This window comes from Saccoglossus kowalevskii, chromosome 13 (assembly GCF_978046115.1).
Source record: "Saccoglossus kowalevskii chromosome 13, keSacKowa6.1, whole genome shotgun sequence".
Taxonomy (NCBI): Eukaryota; Metazoa; Hemichordata; class Enteropneusta; family Harrimaniidae; genus Saccoglossus; species Saccoglossus kowalevskii.
In genome coordinates, this window is record NC_140653.1 from 27,298,719 (window position 1) to 27,323,863 (window position 25,145).

The window sequence follows — 25,145 nt, forward strand, 5'->3', positions numbered from 1 at the left end:
TTTCAAAGTTATGCTTGTGGTGGCAACATACGATTTTGATTTTTGTTGCTCAATTCAAAATCCTATTGTTGAAAACTAAGTGATTCCACCACAGGAATAACTTCGGCACTCACAGCTAAAATCTAAATTGTGATTACTTACCGCCAATTCATCGATTGAAATTATGGCAAAAACCAAAATATTAGAAATTCACTTGGCCGTCATTAGCCACGGACCCTCTACGTTTCAACACTTTTATACAATGAAAGACCACCATGCTTCATTCAAATTCAAAGTATATTAATATAACTATCATTTCCTCTAGAAACCATTTGGTAATGTCCCTTACCCAAGAGTCTATGCAGGTTTCTTTCAATCATTGGCAAATTTTATTTGTTGATCATATTGTGACTGGTTGTTTTCAACCAAAATTTGAAATTTATAAACATTTTATATTTTACCATGCCTTCTTGAATTTCACCATCAGTTGTGTAATTCCGAAAAAATTAATTTTTGAGAATCTCATTTTTTTCATAAATATTATTTTTACAGGATTCTGTAGACAGAAGGATTTAACCACGGTTACTAACCGTGATTTATCCATTCTGTGTACTATTCACATTTGGGGCCTACTTCTAAAGCATGGGAAAACAGTGGTATATGATCTATTTAATTCAGGCAATTGATATACTGGTATAATATAATACTTTTTGTTCTATTGGTAACAAATACTCTTATGTAAAGTACAGAGGTGTTTTTATACTCAAGTATTATTTTAAAAAAATCAGTATACAACAAATGTGTTTTTTGATGTATATGTGCTTCTATTGGAGATGCGCTTCTAATAGAGTGAATACTGCATAAATGTATACATGTAGACACAGGCTAATAAACTAAAACTGATGCAATGTTGACTCCCGTTAAATTAAAGTAGGACCTTTAACCATTACTTGTTTATTTTTCAAAGTAGAAATCAAATTCATTGTATTTCTTTATTTATTGCAGATATCTCTTCTTGGTTCATATGATGAGTTGATAGCATTCAGTAGCGGTAAAACAATTGCAGCTATTCTGCAGTGTACTGGTTTAAAGGTAACTATGACGACAGTGATGATTTAATTGATGAAGAAGAGTAGGATGATAATGATTTTGATGTAAATTTATCGATAATATTAGGCACAAAAAAAAAGTTTTTATTGAATTTTCAAATATTCTGCCCCAAAAAACATATATTTAGACCAGAAACATGAACATTTTGTGTGTAGGCCGTAAGAATCGTAGCACCTATTACGTACCAGAATACACAGGGTGTTGGCTATGTGGATGTTTCTTTGTTAAACGTAAATTTTGTTAGTACACAAGTTATCAGTGATATTTACCATTGTCTGATTTGCACGGTTTTGCTAAAGCCGGCCTTTCAAGATCATCCTTACGACTTGTGCATGATTGTGTTAAAACAAGTGATTTTGTGTTCTATTTCCTATGGAGACGCATCAGAACATATGCTGTTGTTTGATTTTGTTGACAGTGCATACAGGTTTATATTGTAGTAGAAATTCTGCCAAGATATACCGGTACTGGTGAGGAAATGTCTGAATAACTGAAGTTATTTTTTCTTTTTCTGTTATACTTTTATTTTTTGTTGTTGTATTTTTTGTATTTTAAATATATATATTTTGCATCTTTTAATCTTTATTGTATGTTAGTCCAGATCTCAATGGAAATAGGTTGACAATAAAGTTATTATTATTATGAATTTCATATAAAGTATACTTTTTTTCAGGGACTACCAGAATCATTTCTGAACAGTTTGTTGAGTGGTTTCAAGCATGGCAGCTTGAATGATAATTTTGGTCTTTTTTCAATGAATGCTTTGGAAGCAGTTCTTAGGAATTCACGCCATATCAACAATAATGACAACTACAAACTGAACAACCAATTGAGTACACCACTATGTCAAAAAAGAAATAAAGAAGCCCTACTAAATAATAGTAAGTTTTCATTCATCAGTGATTAATGATTTCACACTCATCCATCATGTTCATTATTTCTCACTTTTTCATTAGAATCATTATTTCTCACTAATTCATGGGTGATTCATTAATTATTTTTCAATTTGCCATCATGAAAATTATTTAATACTCTTTCATTGCTCATTTTTTCATTGATTCATCTAAAGTTATCTCACTATTAGTCACTGATTCATTGTCTTGCACATTCCTTGCTGTTCATTATTTATCATTCATTCATTCATTCATTCATTCATTCATTACTGGTTCATTATTTCTCATTCATTCATCACTGTTTCATTATTCCTTATTCATTTATCACTGGTTCATTATTTCTCATTTATTCATTACTGGTTCATTATTTTTCATTCATTCATCACTGGTACATTATTTCTCATTCATTCATTACTGGTTCATTAATTCTCATTCATTCGTCACTGTTTCATTATTTCTCATTCATTCGTCACTGTTTCATTATTTCTCATTCATTCATCACAAGTTCATTATTTCTCATTTATTCATCACTGTTTCATTATTTCTCATTCGTTCATTACTGGTTCATTATTTCTCATTCATTAATTACTGGTTCATTATTTCTCATTCATTCATCACTGCTTCATTATTTCTCATACATTCATCACTAGTTCATTATTTCTTTTTCTTTAATTACTGGTTCATTATTTTTCATTCATTCATCACTGTTCCATTATTTCTCATTTATTCTATCACTGGTTCATTATTTCTCATTCATTAACTACTGGTTCATTATTTTCATTCATTAATTACTGGGTTCATTATTTCTAATTCATTCATTACTGCTTCATTATTTCTCATACATTCATCACTGGTTCATTATTTCTCATTCTTTAATTATTGGTTCATTATTTCTCATATATTCATCACTGGTTCATTATTTCTCATTAATTCATTACTGGTTCATTAATTCTCATTCATTCATCACTGTTTCATTATTTCTCATTTATTCATCACTGGTTCATTATTTCCCATTCATTCATTACTGGTTCATTATTTCTCATTCATTAATTACTGGTTCATTATTTCTCATTCATTCATCACTGTTTCATTATTTCTCATTCATTCATCACTGTTTCATTATTTCTCATTTATTCATCACTGTTATATTATTTCTCATTCTTTAATTACTGGTTCATTATTTCTCATTCATTAATTACTGGTTTATTATTTCTCATTCATTCATTACTCATTCATTATTTCTATTACTCATTCATCACTTTGGTATAAAAAGAAAGTGTCATCTTCCAAACTACTATTAAGTTTATTCCTTTTTGTAATTTTAGTTGATGTTGATCCATACATACAGTTGTTAAAGATTCCACTACTAAACAGATGGCAAGTAATACTGAGTGATATACAGACAATGGATATGCAGAATAAAATTAATATTACTTCAATCATTGCAGTACTTGATTTGTACTCTGAAATGCTACTCCATCCAACTTACACTCAAACCATGGAATATCTAAAAACATTCTCCAAATTCACTACTATTCTTGAAGTTAAAAATTTACAACTATGTAAAAAAGTGTTGGACATTTTGAACCTAATTCTGAAGAAGAGTGAAAACAATGAAAACGAGCAATCATCATTTGGTTGCCAGGGACCAGCATGTGGTTGTCAAGGAACAATGTGGGGTAATCAAGGAATAGTATGTGGTAACCAGACAACAGTGTGTGGTAACCAAACAACAGTATGTAGTAACCAAGCAACAATGAGTGGTAACCAAGCAACAGTATGTGATAAGCAAGCAACAGTGAATGGTAACCAGACAACAGTGAGTGGTTACCAAGCAACAATGAGTGGTAAAAAAGCAACAGTATGTAGTAACCAAGCAACAGTGAGTGGTAACCAAGCAACAGTGAGTGGTAAACAAGCAACAGTATGTGGTAACCATGAATGCCAAACTCTTGCCAGTAATGTGATAAATTTATTAGTTATTGAGAAGAGAATATGGACACTCCCATACTCTCCCGGATTCATTGGTTTTGGTGGTGCTGTCTATATGGAAACTGATGATGACAATGATATTCCAGTGATATCAAAAGACATGTCTCTGTTAAGAAACATAGCTTCCCTTCTCCTCAGAAGTTGTTTGATCTGCTTTCTAAGCATAACCGGTAATTTAAACCTTTGAATTGTTCAAATGTCAAAATTTAGAAGACATTGCACGTAATGGTCCCGTTATCAAACAGGTTGCAACACAACGAATGCAACGCTTAATGAGCTTGGAATATTCTTAAACTTTTCAGATAATTCATGTACCATATTGAAAGTCTTGAAGGAATTGTCAACATTCATGCGTCAAAAGCTTGCTGTACAACATGGGCAGAGTCTGTCATCTTGGTTATTTCTCATCTTTCAAGATAACGATGACAGTTTAGTTTCCGCTATGCTGTTATCTTTGAAGATCTATAGTGTATCTTATAGAGCAAGGTGGGTGTATCGAATAATTATTCCCAATCACATTGCCACCAGGGGATATAGTGGTAATGTTCATACAGAGTCATATCAAGAGCACTATATGTATTGCAGATAGAAACATTCTCACAGTGTTTAATATTGAATACATTACACACTCTATCACATCAACATATGTCATGCATAACTATCATATCAGGAGCACTATTGCAGATAGAGACATTCAACCAGTGCTTTATTGAAGACACATGAACTAATCAACACCAACACCATATATGTATTGTTATTTGACTTCAATTAAAAATGCCTAAATATATCTAAAGCACTATCACAGATATTTGCATAATTTAGGCCCAAGGAATAATTGTAGTAGTATATTAATAATTAGTACTAAGTACTTCCTAATTAGACTCATCTGTCTAAAGCTTAAATGCATACCTGTATGCTATTTAATGTTTACATACCCAACACAATCACTTTAAAAAGTCATGCCTGGTTGTCGGGGGATCTGCAATCTCTGATTGCTTTGTTGTTGACCATAAAGTAATGAAAATTCAGTTTTACAGTCCCATAAATTCTGAATACAAGAAAGCATTAACAAAGAACTCATCTTATATTACAACCATATACATGGATATGAAAAATACATACTCTTACACATTTTATTTGCAGCCAGCAGTCACCAAGATGCAGTGCATTCAGAGATATCTGTTGTTTCTGTAATCCTCATCAGATATTCATCGCATTTCTGCAGATGATATCGTTTGACCATTCAGTGCTACTCGATTGGCTGATCTCGGAAGAAACAGAGTTTCTTGAATATTTTCTCAAATACCTTAAATTTCTGGTTCATGATTGGAAAGGCTTTCTCCGGGCTGAAATTGCAGTTGAGGATACAGAGAGGGGAGATGTTTTCATAACTAAAGACTGTGTTGCCAGATCGCAGGGATCATTTACAGGTCACGATGAAACAGTAACAGATGAACATGCATTGCAAAGTTATGCAGAATCTTTAGATAAATCAGAATCTAGATACAGGGGCATATCAGACAGGAAGGAAGTTCAAGGTGATCCAGAAGTCGTTTCAGATGAAATTCTTGATGCAAAGAAATCTACCAATAATTGTATACTCTATGACGTGGCAGCCAATCATAAAATAGATTTACATGCCACTAAGGTTGAAGGTCGAAGCTCCCCAGAGCACCAATCAGAAATCAGCTTTGCAACAAGTGATAAAATAAGATTCCAGGAGTCAATGCATGTAGAGCTTACAATGAGTTTACTGTACCAACTAAAAGCAGCTATTGAAAAACTGCAAAATAAACAGTTATTCCCCTACTCACCTAAAGTTCTCATAAAACTACTGAACAGGGCAGAAACTTTACACAGAAACACTACTGATTATGAATCCTTCTAACATTGTATTGTTTCCTATATTTAGTTGAATCCCCTGATTTGGAGTAAATTGTCTCATGAATCAAACTCAGTAGTCACTGTGTTCGTCAGTCGACCCAGGCATAAAAATTTATCTTGACAATTTTTTCCAATAATGAGTGTGCACATTTGTTTTATTTTAAAATTATCATAAAAATGCTATGTTTTTTTTTAATTCTGGCAAAAAACATGAAAACAAATTAGCTGTGACACGCACATTTGCAGTGAGATTCTGACTTGACCCCTAAAATCCTAAAATAATTTTTTTAGTTTTTGACACCAAGCGCCTGACTTATTTCTCAGGTTTATTAAGGGAATTAAGGCAGAAACAATTTGAACAAATGCACATATAGCTTTTTACAGAATGATAAATGTTATTGTTTGTGGTGCTAGATGTATTATAGTACTTCATATGTCAAAGACATCTAATATAATACCTGTAACAATATACAAATGTACACCCCAACAGAGGTGGACATCTTAAGTTCACGCTTGTAGTTCTGAATACACAAATATACAAGGTGAAAGAGTTAAAGAGCAGTGATTGAATTCTATTAAGTTTTATCATGGACGCCTTTTTACTTTTATGGTAGTTGTGATAAATTTAATTTCAAAAGCTCCAGCTTGACGAAGAAACATCCGGTGCCATCCTGTGCGCAGCTATACGCTACATTGCGTTCCAGTTCGCATTACATGTAGAATACTGAAACGAGCTGCACACAGAGCTGCACACTGCTTGAGTATAGGTTTATGTCAACACCATTCTCTTTCAACAAATACTCTGTACATAATATGTCAATATACTGTCAAAACACACAAAATACATAACAAAATCAAACAAAACGATGCCGTCACATGGCAAAGCTCACCGGAATCTCAGATTATTTCGGTTGACGAACTACACAATTGCAGATCGAATGTCTCGAAGCACGCTGGCGAAGCACGACAAGCTTGACTAAAAATCACGCGAAATCGCTACAAATCCTAGTTTTTCTCACGAATATTGCCGCGTATAGTGTCCCCCTGACAAGTTATTGGCGTAAATCAGGTAAATTGAGGAGGAAGGTACCCGGATGGAGGTTGACATACAATTATGGCAAAAGGTAGACATACAAAAATGTTAACCTCTAATACGGTAATCTGATTGGCTGCCATGGTCATGAGGTATAATAATACATTATATTTGTATGTACCCCAGGTAAACACTTATTGTGACATCACATGGATAAAGAATTAGTATAAATGTCAGAGGTCATGATATATGTGCTGGGTTTTCTTTGTAATATGTAATTTGTAACAACAAATGACCAGTATTCACTGGGTTTCAAATTTTGTTTATTTCGCTGACTGGAAAATGCGCTAAATTAAAACCCAGTGAATATGTAAAATTGAGCATAGAACACATTATCTAAATGATAAAACCGTGAATTTAAAACCTACTGATTATGCCTGAAATGCTAAATCAGTGAAATTTAAACCCAGTGAAAATTAATCATTTTACAGTACTGAATATCATGAATTTAAATATATACACAAGACACATAGTTTTAAATGTGTGCATAATTATTTTTATAAAACTTTGAAATCCGTCCCACGTCTCGCGTGAAGTTTTCCTTTAAATGAATTCTTCAAAAGTACTTGACCAATTACATTCATATTTCCAGCAATGATACGTGGGATGGTCCGCTGTCAGATTTGTTAAATTTGTGTCAAAATATGCAAATTTGGATTTTTAGTGAATATTTTTGTCATTTTTGGTAAAAAATGTTATTTTCGACAACTAGTCCTAAACCTTAAGTCTAATTGCTTTCATATTTGCAGCAAGGATACGTGGGGTGGTCCTCTGTCAGATTTGTTAAACTCCTCTCAAAATATGCAAATTTGGATTTTTAGTGAACATTTTTCTCATATTCTTGTTCCACGATAATGAAGACAGCGAAGCTATTTTGACCGTCAGGTCGCTTGTTTTGTTTCTTGCAGCTGAAAAAGAATTTGTCGGTATTATTCAAAAAATTAAAACACAAGCTGATACATGTAGCTGCGCACTTTGATTCACTCTTTGATTTGATTAACTTTGCAAGGAGTTTCTTTTTACTGTTATATACATTTAGAAGTGATTTAATATTATTCAGATTTTGTTCTATATTAACAATTGCTGTTTCATGCTCAGTTTTTAACACTTTGTTTAATGTGTTTGTAAGAGCAGTATTGCTGTGTTAACATTTTTATTTTATTTTTCCCGATATCCCACCTAGTTTGGACCTTTACATTGCAATCAAGTCTTTTTTTTTTCTAGCTGTGCCAGAAATCCTTCATTAGAGCAATGAATTCGTCATCTTCTAGTATACCAGTATTCATGCACCACACCGGGTTAAGATTGTTTATTTGACGATGTGTATTTTTTACGCTAACCAGCGAGTGATCAGATAAAAAGCAAATGACACATTACTTATTTCTATCGATTTTATTTGATTAGCCGTATGCTTGTTAACATAAAACCTATCGAGACGGGCCGGATTCTCCACATGGCCCATGTGTAGTTAGTGGTGTTGCCATGGAAATACCGCCATACATCAACTAATTTAAACAGTTTTGAAATCTCACCAAAAAGGCATGATATGCGTGAATCTGTCTCATTGTCGCCACTCCGGTCCCAATCCAGGTCGTGGTACAGTTTCTTATATAAGGATGTGAAGTCATGGCTGAAGAAAGTTCATTCAACTCTACTATAGAAGATGTACACCTCAGCTTCTGTCGCTTCATCCTAGGTGTATCAAAAAAACACTCCGACACTGGGAATTTATAGTAAGTTGGGTAGATATCCTATTGATATATTTATTAAAAAGCAGTTAATAAAATATACAAACCACCTAAACAAAACTAAAAACCCTATTATTAAGGAAGCCTTCCTAATTAACAAGACTGTAAAAAGTAATTGGTACATGAACTTGTCTCAGTACTGAAATCTACAAATACAAAACTATTAAATATTGACAATAATGAACTAAAATCATCACAAATGTTAAAGATATATGATAAAATGAAAAATGTATTTATAAAGCATTGAATTAACTCAATTAATTATGATAACAGACAAAACACTAATACAAAAAAACAAACTGAGGACATACAAAAAATTTAAAACAAACTTCATTTTGGAAAACTACTTAATTAAGCTAAAAAATAAAGAACTGAAAAGTACCCTAACTAAATTCAGACTGAGCAATCACAGTTTAGAAATTGAAAAAGGAAGACAGAATCAAAAGTAGCGACAGAATCTGCAAATTGTGTAATAAAAATGATATTGAAGATGAACATCACTTCCTCATAATATGCCCAGTATATAGTAAAGAGAGGGTCATTTTATACAATGAAGCTGAAAAAATTATTCCTGACTTTACAAATCTGACACCTAAAAATAAATTCATAAAAATAATGTCAAATAATACCTCAACAATTCCTCTGGCACAATATCTAAAAAAAACCAGCTTTGTTGTTAGACAGCAGCATCTACTTAGTCATTAACTATATATATATATATATATATATATATATATATATATATATATCTCTATTATGTGTTCATTGGGTTTTTGGTTTTATATTCAGCTTATAATTTTGTGTGGGTGTTTTATTTTATTTTATTATATATTTCTGTTACTAACTTCAATTTAGTCTGTTTTGGGTTGTCCTTTAAACTATTAGCCATTGTAATTTGATTCATTTTTATTTGTAATTTTCTTTTGTAACCTTTGACCTCCTCCAATAGGTTGTTATGAGTTAATAAATACATTACATACTTAGTACAAGAGGATTGTTGTTTAAAGTAATAATAAACCTTTTGAAAACTTTAAAACAATCTAACCTTTCAACGCCATTAGATGGAGAGTACATATTGATTATGTGATAAGATGTGCCATTTATTTTTACTTGTACGTGCAAAAGATGACCCGCAAATATCTCAGTCTGTTGCAGAATGTCAATTGTAGCTGTAGATGAAAATAAGATTGCAACACCAGTACTGTTTGGATTACCTAGTGAAAAAACTACCAGTCCTCGCCATACAAGTTTCCACATATTCTCATCAGTAAATTGTAACTCGATGTTCAATTAACACTTAACAGAACTTAGAGTTACGGGCAACATATATTTGTTTTACGTTGTAAAGTTCGGTTGACTGATAATTAAAATTTCCTAAAGTTCCTAAATTTGAAAGTTCAGGTGTGGTTTTTCAAAAGTGGTTTCTAAAATATTGGCGTCGTCTTTTGTGTAACCAAAGACACTAGTGTCTTTGGTGTAACTCAATGTTTTCGTAACTCGATGTCAAGTCAGCATCGTGGTGTTGATATAGCTATGTTGTCCACCACTCTAATGTGTGAATTAGGTAGAGGATTATATGTGTTACACGTCTGTGCTAAAACCATACACAGTACAATGCAACGTACAGGACAGATTTTCGTTTCATGTAACTTGTTGCAGCAAATTAATTCGCAGTATCTTTGATGTGTTTCTCTATATCCTGGCTTTATAAAAACATATGGTAAAAGGAAGTTTTGAATGAGATAAAAAATTTCATCACAGCCTTTCCACTAACAACAACTGTTAAATATATTAGCCATGTGGCAGATTTAAACAATGGCCACAAATGCCTGAACTTCCGTTCCATAATAGCTTGATTTCCTTGCAGTCATCAAACTTGTTTACGGTTTTCACACTGTATGTTTAAAATTTAATTTAATCTCAGCGAAATTTAAGAAAATCTCTCTGGACAACATATAGTAACCTTTTGATACATGTATTTTTTTTAGTGATCTTGAAGATGGCTGGACCGTTTTTTTTTTTTTTTTCCAATTCGATAAAATATAGCCGACTAGCAACCATTTTTAATGCCAAAATTCAGTCAAATTCGGTGCTTGTTTGTCCATCGTCATTTCTCAGAGATGGCTTGACCAATTTTGTTGAGACTTCTTACATTTGCCACTGAGACTGATGCACACTGATTTATTTTTTCAAGAAATCAATTAATGAGCTCATTTGCATATTTAATTATTAATTTGAACTCTTGAGAACTAATAGTCCAAATCAGACCAAACTTGGTAGAGACTTGATTTGTCAATATAAGATATATGCTATGCAATATTGAGTTACAATTTAATTAATGAGCATTTGCATATTTAATTAATTTTCCAAATGAGACCAATGTCGGTATAGACTTATTTGATATATCAATATACGATATGTGTTATGCAATATTGAGTTTCAACTTAACAAGCTCATTTGCATATTTAATTAATTTTGAATTTTTTTTAATATCTTGTGAACTAATTGTCCGAATGAGACTAACTTGGTATAGACTTACTTGATCTGTCAATATAAGATGTGTGCTATGCAATATTGACTTTAAACTTTATTAATGAGCTAATTTTAATATTTAATTAATTTTGATTTTTTGTTAATATCTTGTGAACTAATAGTCCAAACAAGACCAAACTTGTTATAGACTTACTTTATCTGTCAATATAAGATATGTGATATGCAATATTCAGTTTCAACTTAATTAATGGGCTCATTTGCATATTTAATTAATTTAAAGCAATCAGACTTACTGTTTTCAACAAGAATTTGAAAATATCACTTTTTACCAAAAATGACAACGATATTCATCAAAATTGGAGAATCAAAGATATCACAAAATGAACAAATCTGAAAGCAGTCTACATGTAGTACAGATATATATATGATATCAAAGCAATCAGACTTGCTGTTTTCAACAAGAAGTCAAAAATATCACTTTTCACCAAAAAGAACAAAAGTATTCATCAAATATTGAAGATATCATCATGAAATAAACAAATTTGAGAGAACTACATCTGTAGTACTTATATGTAATATCAAAACAATCAGACTTGTGGTTTTTAACAAGAAGTCCAAAACATCACTTTTTACCAAAAATGACAAAAATATTGATGAATTGAAGATATAACAAAATGAACAAATCTGAGAGAGGACCACATGTAGTACCTATATATGTAAAATCAAAGCAATCAGACTTGCAGTTTTTAACAAGAAGTCGAAAATATAACTTTTTTCCAAGAATGACAAAAATATTCAGCAAAATTAGAGAACTGAAGATATCATCATGAAATGAACAAATCTAAGAGAGGTCTACCCAAATATCAAAGAATTCAGGCTTGTAGTTTTCAAGCAGTTGAAAAAGTAAAAAGTTGACACGGAGAACGCCGATGGACAATCACTCATATGATGAGCTCTGCTCAATTAAGTCGACAGCGGAGCTAAAAAAATATGCTTTTGGTAACCCAACCTTGCCTAGATTTTTCAGGCCAACCCTGTAGCTTTTTATGTCAAAACCTGGAAAATATGCACTTGTAGGTACGCTTTTCTACTCTACTTCAAACATGCAAGATGTGGTAAATTATTGAAAAATACTCAATAGAATGTACAATGTTTTGATCTTGCTTAAGTGATTTTTTTTTCAAATCCTGTGGAAATGCTTTTACACAAGTGTGACTGTCGAACATGCATATAACTCACCAAAGTACTGAGATATTCTTCATCACCTACCATCATTAATCTGGTATTGCAAATTTTCATGACACATTTCATTATCTGTGATTCTGCAGTCATCACTGGATAACACAAGGGCATTGGTTAGCTTCAACAATTTGTTATATCTACTGTCACTGTTCATGTCTACCACCATTAGCTGAACCACCATCTCAACATGAATGTCACATAGACATCGGCTTTTGATAATTTTATTATGAATATCTATTGCGCTTTTGTCCAAGCCTCTCCCCAAGACTTCTGTTTTTGTTACATGCTTGGGAACATTTGTGTTGTGGTCTGATTCATTCTTAAACACCTCATTTCTGTCATCTTCTTTTTCAAGAGTCTCAGTTTTGTAGCCTGATTCTCCTCTGCTATTTTCTGTTTTTATTTTCTGTGAGATAAAAATAATGTAATTGAACAACAATATACCGATAGCAAAAACTAATAGTGTCAACCAAACTGTCTAATTATGGCTTTAGTATTCCCTTTCTGTATTTCTGCTTATTTAATGGTCAATTGTGGAAAGCATAAATGTGAGTTTTGATATAGTTTGATATAATTTGCATTAAATACCGACTTTGACTTTATAAACGTCCTGCATTGCAATCATCCCAAGATTACTATAGGGCCTCATATGTTGTGCATTTGCTGCATGCCAACCACTGCCCTTTAAAAATAAAATACTAATAATCTATAAACTGAAATAAATTCTTTAATAGTGCAAAAATAAAGAATATCAACGGTAGTTTTGTATGCCATATTATCTCAAGCAATATACTGCAGTCACCATATTTTATATATACATTGTATATGTTGCATGAGACCCATATCAAACACAATGTGGTGTGCCAATCATTGCTGTCAAACCATGATATCCTTACACCTCAGCACCTAAGTAAACCTACACTGTTTTACAAAGTTCTGAAGCAGAAATAGGCTCTGATTGTGAGAATTGCCTTGAATTGGGCATTGTTGAAACTGAAAACAAAGTAATTTACTATACAGTGCGATAGAGGGTGCTAAAAACAGTTTACATGTGTGTTTTTTAATATCAGTATAAGGCCAATGGTTACACAGATCAAGCTATTTGATTTCACCACTGACATATCAAACCAAATTCAATTCATGATAGTTCTACTACATGTTCTAATAATTTCACTGACAACGAAAATTTGGGACTTTTTCATGACAAGATGGACTATTATAATAAATATTGTCCGGTGAACGAATTTTGTTATTATTATGGGGGTGGTTCTTAAAGCATTCATAAAAGCCAATCAATTATCAAAAATTATGAGCCATAAATTAACACATAAATTATTAATTCACGATAATAAAAATAACTTATAATCTTCAATCCGACCCGAACCTAATAAAGGCCGTGTGTTTCTATATCCATAGCACTCTCGGTGCGATTTTTCAAGTTATGGGCTATGACATATACATTTTTTTTTAAATGCAGATGTTCTAAAAAAATGTGGTATTGAAATGGACATTATAGTTTCAGTTAGCACTATCAAATAGTAGCCCTGCGTACAGTGCTGTGTGTACGGGGACGCGTTCGGTTGATAGATGTCCCCACCACAGCCCTGCGTACCTCCATAGACAAAGTCCGGGCCGGGAGCGCACCGTAATTAGTGCGCAAGTTAAAAATAAGTAGTTTCCCAGTTGAAATCGGCTGAAATGACGATAGTTATCTGTAACAACCATTACAAAGTTATCTGAAACTGAAATGTCTTTAAAAAACGACTAGTAAAGACGGACACACGGCCTGAGAAATTATTCACCAAACGCCGTAGCTGCAGTTCTGTAGCTCGCTTGGTTTCGCTGTCGGTTATTTTGTTTGTCGTGGTGTTAACGCAGGGAAACCCTGGTTTCGCGTTAACACCACGACGAACAAAATAACCGACAGCGAAACCAAGCGAGCTATAGAACTGCAGCTACAAACGCCGCCATTTTTAATTTCATTTACGCGACAGAATGAGTTAGTTTTTAGGGCAAAGTAGCCGATTTCAATCACAATTGGACTCCGAACTGGATATATCTGGTAATCGATCATCATTTTTGGTAGCTGGGCATGTTATTTCATTAAAAAAGTTACATTTTTCAAAGTCCCGGACTTTGTCTATGGAAGTTCGCAGGGCTGTGGTGGGGACATCTATCAACCGAACGCGTCCCCGTACACACAGCACTGTACGCAGGGCTATATCAAATAGATGAAAATACATCTCAAATATAAATCATTGTGAAGTGATTTTGCCTCACAACAGATTTTTGTCGTGATCATGTTCTATAATTTACCTTAGTTGCATGTTTCTCGGTCAACTTGTGAATAACGTCCATTTCAACTGGACTTGGGAACATCACAGCCCCTCTATGATCCTTCGAGATCAAACAATCCCAATTCTCAATCAAAAATCAACGTAATCGTTACTTCACTTCGTTGTTTACATTTCACACTGATTGGCACAGCCGACCCCGAATCGCGTCCTGTGCGAGAGGTCAACTGGCGATCGAGAAAAGAAAGGAATGGAAAGGAAAGTTACTGTGAAGTTTTGACATCAGCGACTTTACCCTTCTTTTTTTTAGTTTTATTTCACAATATCGCGCCTTGCTCTCCGGAAACTGGCCTAAACCAGGTAATTTATGAATGTTTCTTCACGAGTTATAAATCTGATGTGAATCACGCCTATTTGAAATTGAATGAATCTTTCTGCCATCGTGGGGACAACGCCTCTATTTCTGTAAAATACTTTATTTTAGCTGGAATGAAATTTCACTGAAAATACTTTTCAGGTGCTTTGTATGGAATTCTTTTTCACTGATTTTGATAAGTTGAATGTAAAATATAAGAAAAAAGGTATATTCGTTGGATGTTATTTCCAAGGAATTGTCTCTTTAGCAAAAAATATATCGTCATTGTTTCTGTTCAAATCGGCCAGTATTTTGGGTGAGTTGCAGCATTTCTCTCCTTTTTTCGTCTACGTCATTCATGAGTATATAATGAGCAACTTTATAATAGTATTTCACGTTGCTAGTCTGTCTATAGTAGTCTGAGACTGTGAAAGTAAAAAGTTATAGTGTGCAATTTGTGCATGTAACGAAGTTTATATATGGATGTCTAATTAGTTAGTTTTGTGTTTATTCATACCTAGGTCTTGTCAAAGTGTTCCCAGCTATGTGTAGATATGAAGCACAACAGGTAAGCACATTTGAACATTTCATTTCTTAATACATTTTCATCACATTTCAGTCGCATTGTACAACATAATTATATTCAGAAAAAGTTCAAGGAAATTATGATGAAACAAGTATCACTCAGGTATTGAAGAATGTGAAATTTTTCCACCGGTTCAAAACTAGTGATAAGAAAATTTTCACTTGTCGGTGTAATAATTTCACTGGTCCTGAAATGATGTTTTAACATTATTTTTTTTTATTTTCTAACAAGTTACAGCTTATTTTATTTTTAATACATAAACATGTACATGAGTAAGTTGCTTTTCTGAAATAATCTCAGGTAATGAAGTTTTAGGTTGAGACAACTTATGTCCTGATATACGCCCTGAAGTTGATGAAGATAACAACCATTCAACAATCGCTGGGTCAGGATTATAATCAGCTAAATCTGGTCCTTCAGACATAACAACCAATTGGTTCTGAAAATTGTTATGATTTAGTCTAGTTCTGAGTTCAGTTTTTATAACATTCAATTTAGAAAAACCTCTCTCACAAACACTAGTACTAGGTGATAACATTAACAAATATTCCAATAATTTATTAACCGGTGCACTAATAACATAATTTGCACTCTGTAAGATTATTGAGTAATCCTTCCAAAAGTGTCTGTGACCTGTGTGTTTTGCAATAAAACTTCAAGTTTAGCCAATCATTAATTATTGTCTCTCTTTCTGATTCACTGAAATATGACTTGACTACTGTATTCTTCATGAGTTCATTAATATCTTCATTGCCATATGTAGCCAAGTCTTGTTTACCCATAGGCCACTGACGAAAGTTCAGGCACAACAACTGTTTAAAAGATGGTTAACTAAGTTTAATAAATCTGTTGTTTGTATATTTAGTGGTATTGTCAATCATTTTTTTGAAAAATTGTGTATTGTATGCAGCTGGTACAAAAATACTTTTAATTTCAATATCTCCAAATTTACGAGTTTCTGGTTCATAGCAGTAAATAAAATGTTTCATAATAATTTGATCAGGAAGTTCAATAATTAACAATGTGTGAGCATCTTCAGGAAAGATGACGATCTAATCGCTTTTACAGCGAGAGCGCAAGATATTTACATACACCTAACTCCCGCACCCGGTAAGTAATCACCGAATGACCGTTGTAGACGCAATAAAGTTACATACACACCTACGTGACAGTTAATCAAAACAACGGACCATGATTTCAGATGGCCCGTTCAACTATTACAACGTGTAAGCGTCCAGTCAAACATTCATCAAACAATCATGTTTTACTTATTTTTGATATCGGACACTTTATTATTTCATGCATACATATGCTGGTTAATTTAATAAATTCTCTTTTGAATGTTTCACGAAAATAATAAACCAAGTTGATACAAATATTTACAAACGCCCCTAATATATAATAAAATTATCTAAACTATCCTCGTGAGAACAGTTTAGTTTTGGATGTAGTTTCTGATTTCAACAATTATTGCTATTATGTCAAGGCGTTTAGATAAAGACACTGAGATAGAGATTATTCGCCTCTCGCGATAGATCGACGACGGAGAAAGTTGGACGAGGGCAACGGTTCAAAGGATTGTGCGGCATTTCTGTCGCATCGTTGGATACGTTCCGAGAGGAGTAGCGCGGGGGGGGGGGGGGCTTCTTCGACTGAATTTTACACAAGAACTAATTACAGTCTGCGTGAAAAAAACGGAGGACGTCATTACGTTCCGTAAGTTTCACGTAATAAACTCAGTTTTGAGACTACAAATATCAGGACTGTTTTTAGATTAAATTGTTATATGCAGACACCATTATTATTATTTTTATGTATAGTATAAAATCAATGGCCCGACGTATGCATGTTCCAAATCTCTTCCGTGTTGCGTTCACCTTGTAGTCGCCGAGCTATGGTAATTCGAACACTTTGCACGCTCCAGCGTTTTGATTGGTTAATTAGCAGCTTGACCTATCAGGTCAATAAACACTGGTTAATTAGCAACTTGACCTATCAGGATGCGCGAAAATTTAACTAAATTCCGCCTCATTGACCATAACTTGAAAATTGAGACTGACAGATATAAATGAATACCCCTTGCTAATAGATTATACAACCTTTGTGATCAGAACGAGGTAGAAGTATCACCTAATGATGTCATGCCAAAGATATACCCCCGAAAGAAATGTCTTATTTGAAATGGCAAAAACCAATATCCAAAACTTTAAAAATGTGTCACCAAAGACCCAATTCATAGCCTTGCTAAACAACAGTGGTCGTCAAACACTCCCTGTAGCAAGATACCTAATGAAGTGTTTTGAAATAAGACAGCAACCCCAGTGACAACCTTCGTGTACAGTTTAAGTTTGCATTTGTTTTCTATCTTTTTTATAGTATAATAATTTAGTCTTAATATTTTGTCTTTGTAATGTATTAGCTCAGTTTGTTTTGTTTTATTTTATTTGTATTTTTGTTGTTGTTAACCTTTTATTTTTTTCTTAAACATTTGTAACCATTGCCAATCCCTGATGTGGCATATCTGTTTGCGGCCTGGCAAACAGAGATTTGAAGTTTATTCAAAGGGGGCCCAGGAACTATGATCCACTGTACGCACTTCCTATGAGCGAGCGAGGGGGTGTATCGGCTGGTATCTAGTGTAAGAAATAGACAAGGGATGAAGGCTCCAGACAGCTCATATTTTTTTAAACTGGAAAAAACAGACGAACAGAATGTAAAATAAAATCTATAAAAAATACCAGGTTGAAGATTATTAGTTGCTCTTTCAAATTTCGCTAAAGCCTTACCTATATTTTACCTATATCTGCAGAATAAGTCAAGAAAATTATGCAAATTGACTCCATTTACGAATAATTAAAGGTTTGCCCGAACGCATGGCACAGTTGGAGGCGTGGCCTGTTCAGCATTTATCAACAACCAATCATAAGACTGGTTACGACATCGAGGTCACGACTCGGTTAGCCTTGCTTAACTGGTTCGTAACCGGTCTTGTGATTGGTTCTTCGCCGCCAACTGTGCAAGTTTCTGAAATTTAGACAATGAATACTCATTATTTTTGAAACATTATTTTTGAAACTTCCCTTGTGAATGAAAATTTAAGTACTAATGATACTAGTATTTGACCCTGTTCAACCAGCTTTGTTCACATAAAATACATAATGAGGCATTTAATAATTTAATAATATATTATTATTTGCAGGTGTGATTAAACAGTACCAGGAATATGTCAAACACAGAACAACGCCAGAGTGACGTCAGTTTGCATACTGAGCAACCATACCAATGTAAAGTTTGTGACAAGCATTTTACCAATATAAGAAGTCTGAAAACACACATGCGAGTGCATACTGGTGAACAGCTATACCAATGTAAAGAATGCAAGAAGCGGTTTACCCAGAATAGCCACCTGAAAACACACATAAGAGTGCATACTGCTGAGCCACCATACCAATATAAAGAATGCAACACGCGTTTTACCCACAAAATCAGTCTGAAAACACACATGAGAGTGCATACTGGTCAGCCAGCATACCAATGTAAAGAATGCAAAAAGCGTTTTACTCATAAAGGCAATCTGAAAACACACATGAAAGTGCATAGTGGTGAGAAACCATACCAATATAAAGAATGCAACAAGCGCTTCACCCAGAATAGCTACCTGAAAACACACATGAGAGTGCATACTGGTGAGCAACCATACCAATGTGGAGAATGCGACAAGCATTTCACTTGGAAATCTCAACTGAAAACACACATGAGGGTGCATACTGGTCAGCCACCATACCAATATAAAGCATACAACAAGCGTTTTACACAGAAAGGCCACCTGAAAAGACACATGAGAGTGCATACTGGTCAGCCAGCATACCAATGTAAAGAATGCAACAAGCGTTTTACCCAGAAAGGCCACCTGAAAACACACATGAGAGTGCATACTGGTGAGCGGCCATACCAATGTAAACAATGCAACAAGCGTTTTACCCAGAATAGCACTCTGAAAAGACACATGAGAGTGCATACTGGTCAGCCAGCATACCAATGTAAAGAATGCAAAAAGCGTTTTACTCTTAAATGCAATCTGAAAACACACATGAAAGTGCATAGTGGTGAGAAACCATACCAATGTAAACAATGCCACAACTATTTTACCCAGAAAGGCCACCTGAAAACACACATGAGAGTGCATACTGGTGAGCGGCCATACCAATGTAAACAATGCAACAAGCGTTTTACCCAGAATAGCACTCTGAAAAGACACATGAGAGTGCATACTGGTCAGCCAGCATGCCAAGGTAAAGAATGCAAAAAGCGTTTTACTCTTAAATGCAATCTGAAAACACACATGAAAGTGCATAGTGGTGAGAAACCATACCAATGTAAACAATGTCACAACTATTTTACCCAGAAAGGCCACCTGAAAACCCACATGAGGGTGCATACTGGTGAGCGGCCATACCAATGTAAACAATGCAACGAGCGTTTTACCCAGAGAAGTCACCTGACAGTACACATGAGAGTGCATACTGGTGAGAGGCCATATCAATGTAAACAGTGCAACGAGCATTTTACCCAGAGTAGTCACCTGACAGTACACACGAGGGTGCACACTGGTGAGCAGCCATACCAATGTAACGTTTGTGACAAGCGTTTTACCACTACAAGCAATCAGAAAGCGCACATGAGAGTGCATACTGGTCAGCAACTATACCAATGTAAAGAATGCAACAAGCATTTTACACAGAAATGCCACCTGAAAACACACATGAAAGTGCATACTCGTGAACCACCATACCAATATAAAGAATGCAACAAGTGTTTTACCCAGAATAGCCACCTGCAAACACACATGAAAGTGCATACTGGTGAACCACCATACCAATGTAAACAATGCAACAAGTGTTTTACCCAGAAAGGCCACCTGCAAACACACATGAGGGTGCATACTGGTCAGCCAGCATACCAATGTAAAGAATGCAACAATCATTTTACCCAGAAAGGCGACCTGAAAACACACATGAGAGTGCATACTGGTGAACCACCATACCAATGTAAACAATGCAACAAGTGTTTTACCCAGAAAGGCCACCTGAAAACACACATGAGAGTGCATACTGGTGAACCATTATACCAATGTAAACAATGCAACAAGCGTTTTACCCAGAAAGGCCACCTGCAAACACACATGAGGGTGCATACTGGTCAGCCAGCATACCAATGTAAAGAATGCAACAATCATTTTACCCAGAAAGGCGACCTGAAAACACACATGAGAGTGCATACTGGTGAACCACCATACCAATGTAAACAATGCAACAAGTGTTTTACCCAGAAAGGCCACCTGAAAACACACATGAGAGTGCATACTGGTGAACCATTATACCAATGTAAACAATGCAACAAGCGTTTTATCCAAAATAGTTACATGATAGCACACATGAGGGTGCATACTGGTGAGCGGCCATACCAATGTAAACAATGCAACAAGTGTTTTACCCAGAAAGGCCACCTGAAAACACACATGAGAGTGCATACTGGTGAACCATTATACCAATGTAAACAATGCAACGAGCGTTTTACCCAGAGTAGTCACCTGACAGTACACATGAGGGTGCATACTGGTGAGCGACCATACCAATGTAAACAATGCAACAAGCGTTTTACCCAGAGTAGTTACCTGAAAACACACATGAGAGTGCATACTGGTGAGCGGCCATACCAATGTAAACAATGCAACAAGCGTTTTACCCAGAGTAGTCACCTGACAGTACACATGAGGGTGCATACTGGTGAGCGACCATACCAATGTAAACAATGCAACAAGCGTTTTACCCAGAGTAGTTACCTGAAAACACACATGAGAGTGCATACTGGTGAGCGGCCATACCAATGTAAACAATGCAACAAGCGTTTTACCCAGAGTAGTCACCTGACATTACACATGAGGGTGCACACTGGTGAGAGGCCATACCAATGTAAACAATGCAACGAGCGTTTTACCCAGAGTAGTTATCTGAAAACACACATGAGAGTGCATACTGGTGAGCGGCCATACCAATGTAAACAATGCAACGGGCGTTTCACCCAGAGTAGTTATCTGAAAACACACAGGAGAGTGCATACTGGTGAGCAACCATACCAATGTGGAGAATGTGACAAGCATTTCACCTGGAAATCTCAACTGAAAACACACATGAGCGTGCATTCTGGTGAGCAACCGTACATATGTGAAGAATGTGACAAGTCTTATAAAAACAAATGCAGCCTGGAAACACACATGAAAGTGCATATTGTTCAGCAACGTCACAGTATTAGGAAGTTAGCAGAAACAGGGAATGGTGGACAAGTGCATATATTCCGTGTAATATTTATGTAGTGTACTACACTCCAGAATAATTTTGATCCTATAGACTTGAAATTGTGTAGCTTTTAGCAAATTCAATGCTAAGTGGATTGAAAAAAACTCATTTAAAAAATGTTTGAGTTTTAGATAACGGTACATTGCTTCAAAATGATGACAAGTATGATTAACACAGCAGTACACCAGGTTTCATGAAGGCTTACATTTTAGGGACATTTATAAAAATATTTCACTCCATTCAAATCTATCAGCTGTAGAAAGCATTTTGTAACCATTACCCATGAGTCTTTGCAGGGTTTCTCCAAACATTGGCCAAGGACTTCCTTGAATGCCTTATGCACATACCCTTGATTTACGAGAAGCAAAGGTTACTCTAGCAAAGAGGTTCACTGCCATGAAAAAAAGGGAAAGGTGCTTGCTCATTGTACCACCCTTTCAAGATGGGTTCTGGAGATGATTTTGCAAACTCAAATGCAACATTGGTGTACTGGAAGTCATTCAACACATTCATTTGTCATTAGCACTGAGACCTCAGTGCCTGACAGTGTTGGTTATCACAGACTGAGTTGAATCATTGTGAGTCAGATACAGTGATCTGCTACTGGACTTTCTGTTTTGGAGTAGCGCTTAGGGAAATACCAGGACACTGTCAGAGAGCTTACCTTTACCATGACGGCCCTTACATTGCCTATGTTCAGTTTTTGTTTTGTTTTGTGAAGTGTATTTAGGTCTTTGAATTGCAATGAGGCATCACTGTTCAAGTTATGTCTGCTCACTATGATATCTGTGTAGGTATTTCTTAAAAATAACATATAACATGCCTAATTGTGGAAGTATTTGCTGTAATGCCATAAGCCAGAGTTGCTTCTTTGACAGTCATTTTCAGGCCTATTTTAATCATACACATTCATGCTTTAATGCACTTCAGATCAATCATTATCTGTGCTACAGCACAGCACAGTACATTGCCTCTGTACCAACTTTAAATAATTACGTGATAGTGTATGATGAATACTGCCCTAACTTTCAATTATAATCTTAACTTAAAACTGAATGTGAATGTTGTCATTTTGCTACATGAAATCTCTCATTCAAACCTGGATGAATCGTTGTAACTAAATGAAAAACAAAATAAATTTCACCAGAATGCTATTCAAATTAGTGTTTGACAAATTAAAACAAGTTAGCATGACTGTTTCGCACGTTTTTTGTCATTATGGAGCCTTTGATTAAGTTGATTCCATGTTTAGCTATTGGAACAGGAGAAGATGTAACATTTGAGAGATTTGGATAAGTCATTCAGATTCCCAAAAATGAAATTATTCTGATTATATTTTAAATTTGTTTCATTTTGTGTAGCTAAATCCTAGCAGCCATGTTCGGCTATTGGAACAGAAGAAGATGCAACATTGGGGAAGCTTTGATATATAGCTTATTTATAAGTAAATAATTTCTTTTGCTGTTGTAATCAATACGAGTGGTTAGCTCGTGTTAGTAACACTATTTAAAGAAAGTGCTCGGCAAATGTAAGAACATGCGATTTACATCTTTTTCGTATCACTTTTCATTCTCTAGATAATTTTTCATTAATTTATGTAGTCCACTCATCTTGATTCTTCAGCAAAGGATTATGGGTAAAGTATGACATCATATCAACTGTTGTCAGAAATTGGGGAAATGATTTCATCTATAACTTCAAAAGTTGAACTTCAAATTGGTTGAAATTTAGAACATGGTAGCATGCATGTTCCGGTGCCAAACCTCCATATAAAAATAGTTGTCATGACAACAGAACTGTAAATGTTCATTTTTGTGTTTTTCACCAAATGCTCAAATTTCCTTATATTGTATGTCGGTTGTAAAGCTGATATATAACCTGTTGGCCGCAAAAAGGGAACAAAAAAGTGTCATTCCATATTTAATGATTAAAATAATGTTTTTCATTGTTTTTACGTTTTGGCAATATTTTAACTTTATGTGTATTTTCAACATTCTAATTTCCATTACTATAATTACTGTAAAACATGTTGAAAAAGCGGCATGCAATTTTAGCGAATTGTGGTAAAATGACGTAATAACGAAATGTTGATTTAGCGAATCTCTCTTGTCATTGTTGATTTCTTTGTCTGGCGGCCATTTTGAATTGATAATAAAGTCATTAGCGACATCTTGAATTAGCGAAAGACATGCTCGCGACACGTTTTACAGTAATAAAATCCGCCTATTTAGTATTAATCAGACAGATAGAATTCTTTTTTGAAATGTAATCCGTTATTCTACTTAAACTACAAACATTGATTACAATAAATAATGTTCCATGGCATATATTTTTTGTTACGAACAAGCGAAATACCTTCCCGGGTGTAACAGAAGAAGGTACTTTAGACAATTTATGAGTATATATTTATTCTTATTTCAGACAGGGTCCATATAAAATAACTCGCAAAACAATAATATTCCAGTACTGCACCAACTATGACTTCCAACGTATTTCACTAATAGATATTACTAGATACAATGTGATAGTAGAGGTATAAACGCGTTCAGTGAATAGTGATAGTAACTTTCTCGCCTTTCAAAACCAACACCATAATTGACAGCAATAAAAACGAGAACAGTAAGTTTTAAATAACAATTGCTTAACTTCTGTGTTACAGTTCACAAATCGTCGCAGCAACAGATTAGCACGAATACAAAACAAACGTCTCTGGTGATCAAGTCAATATCGAATTTAATTAAGATCATGAGTAAGTTTGTGACTCAAATAATTCAACAAATTCTAATTCTTGACTACAATAATAAACTGCTGGTAAATTTTCTCAATTTCTGACAATAGACTATGATGTCTATGATACTTTACCCATAATCCTTTGCTGAAGAATCAAGATGGCGGTCTACATAAATTGATGAAAAATTGAATATCTAGAGAATGAGAAGTGAAACTGTAAATTGCATGTTCTTGCATTTGCCGAGCTCTTTCATCGGGGAGTAGTATGATCCATTACTTCTGTTTTATGTTTGACAGAGTTAACCGTGGATGGTAATAGAAATGTGCCATGTTGGGTGATGATTTCTTTCCAAAATAAATGCTTATCTTTATTTAGAAGGTGATACGCAA

The 25,145-nt window shown here is 34.5% G+C and overlaps 2 protein-coding genes across 2 annotated transcripts in view; both read left to right on the top strand.

The window, feature by feature from the left end:
- The window catches only part of LOC144349975 (uncharacterized), an 11,382-nt gene extending 3,055 nt beyond the window's left edge, over nucleotides 1-8,327 (top strand). The window contains exons 3-7 of the mRNA XM_085507381.1: nucleotides 985-1,071; nucleotides 1,763-1,970; nucleotides 3,308-4,144; nucleotides 4,277-4,460; nucleotides 5,118-8,327. Coding sequence (XP_085363507.1) covers nucleotides 985-1,071; nucleotides 1,763-1,970; nucleotides 3,308-4,144; nucleotides 4,277-4,460; nucleotides 5,118-5,862 — 2,061 coding nt within the window. The 3' untranslated portion in view covers nucleotides 5,863-8,327. The remainder of the gene's footprint in view (nucleotides 1-984; nucleotides 1,072-1,762; nucleotides 1,971-3,307; nucleotides 4,145-4,276; nucleotides 4,461-5,117) is intronic.
- Nucleotides 8,328-18,892: 10,565 nt separating this feature from the next.
- Nucleotides 18,893-22,042, top strand: LOC144349974 (uncharacterized). The gene has a single exon (XM_085507382.1). The coding sequence runs from the start codon at nucleotides 18,893-18,895 to the stop codon at nucleotides 22,040-22,042; it is 3,150 nt and encodes a 1,049-aa protein (XP_085363508.1).
- The last annotated feature ends 3,103 nt before the right edge of the window (nucleotides 22,043-25,145 follow it).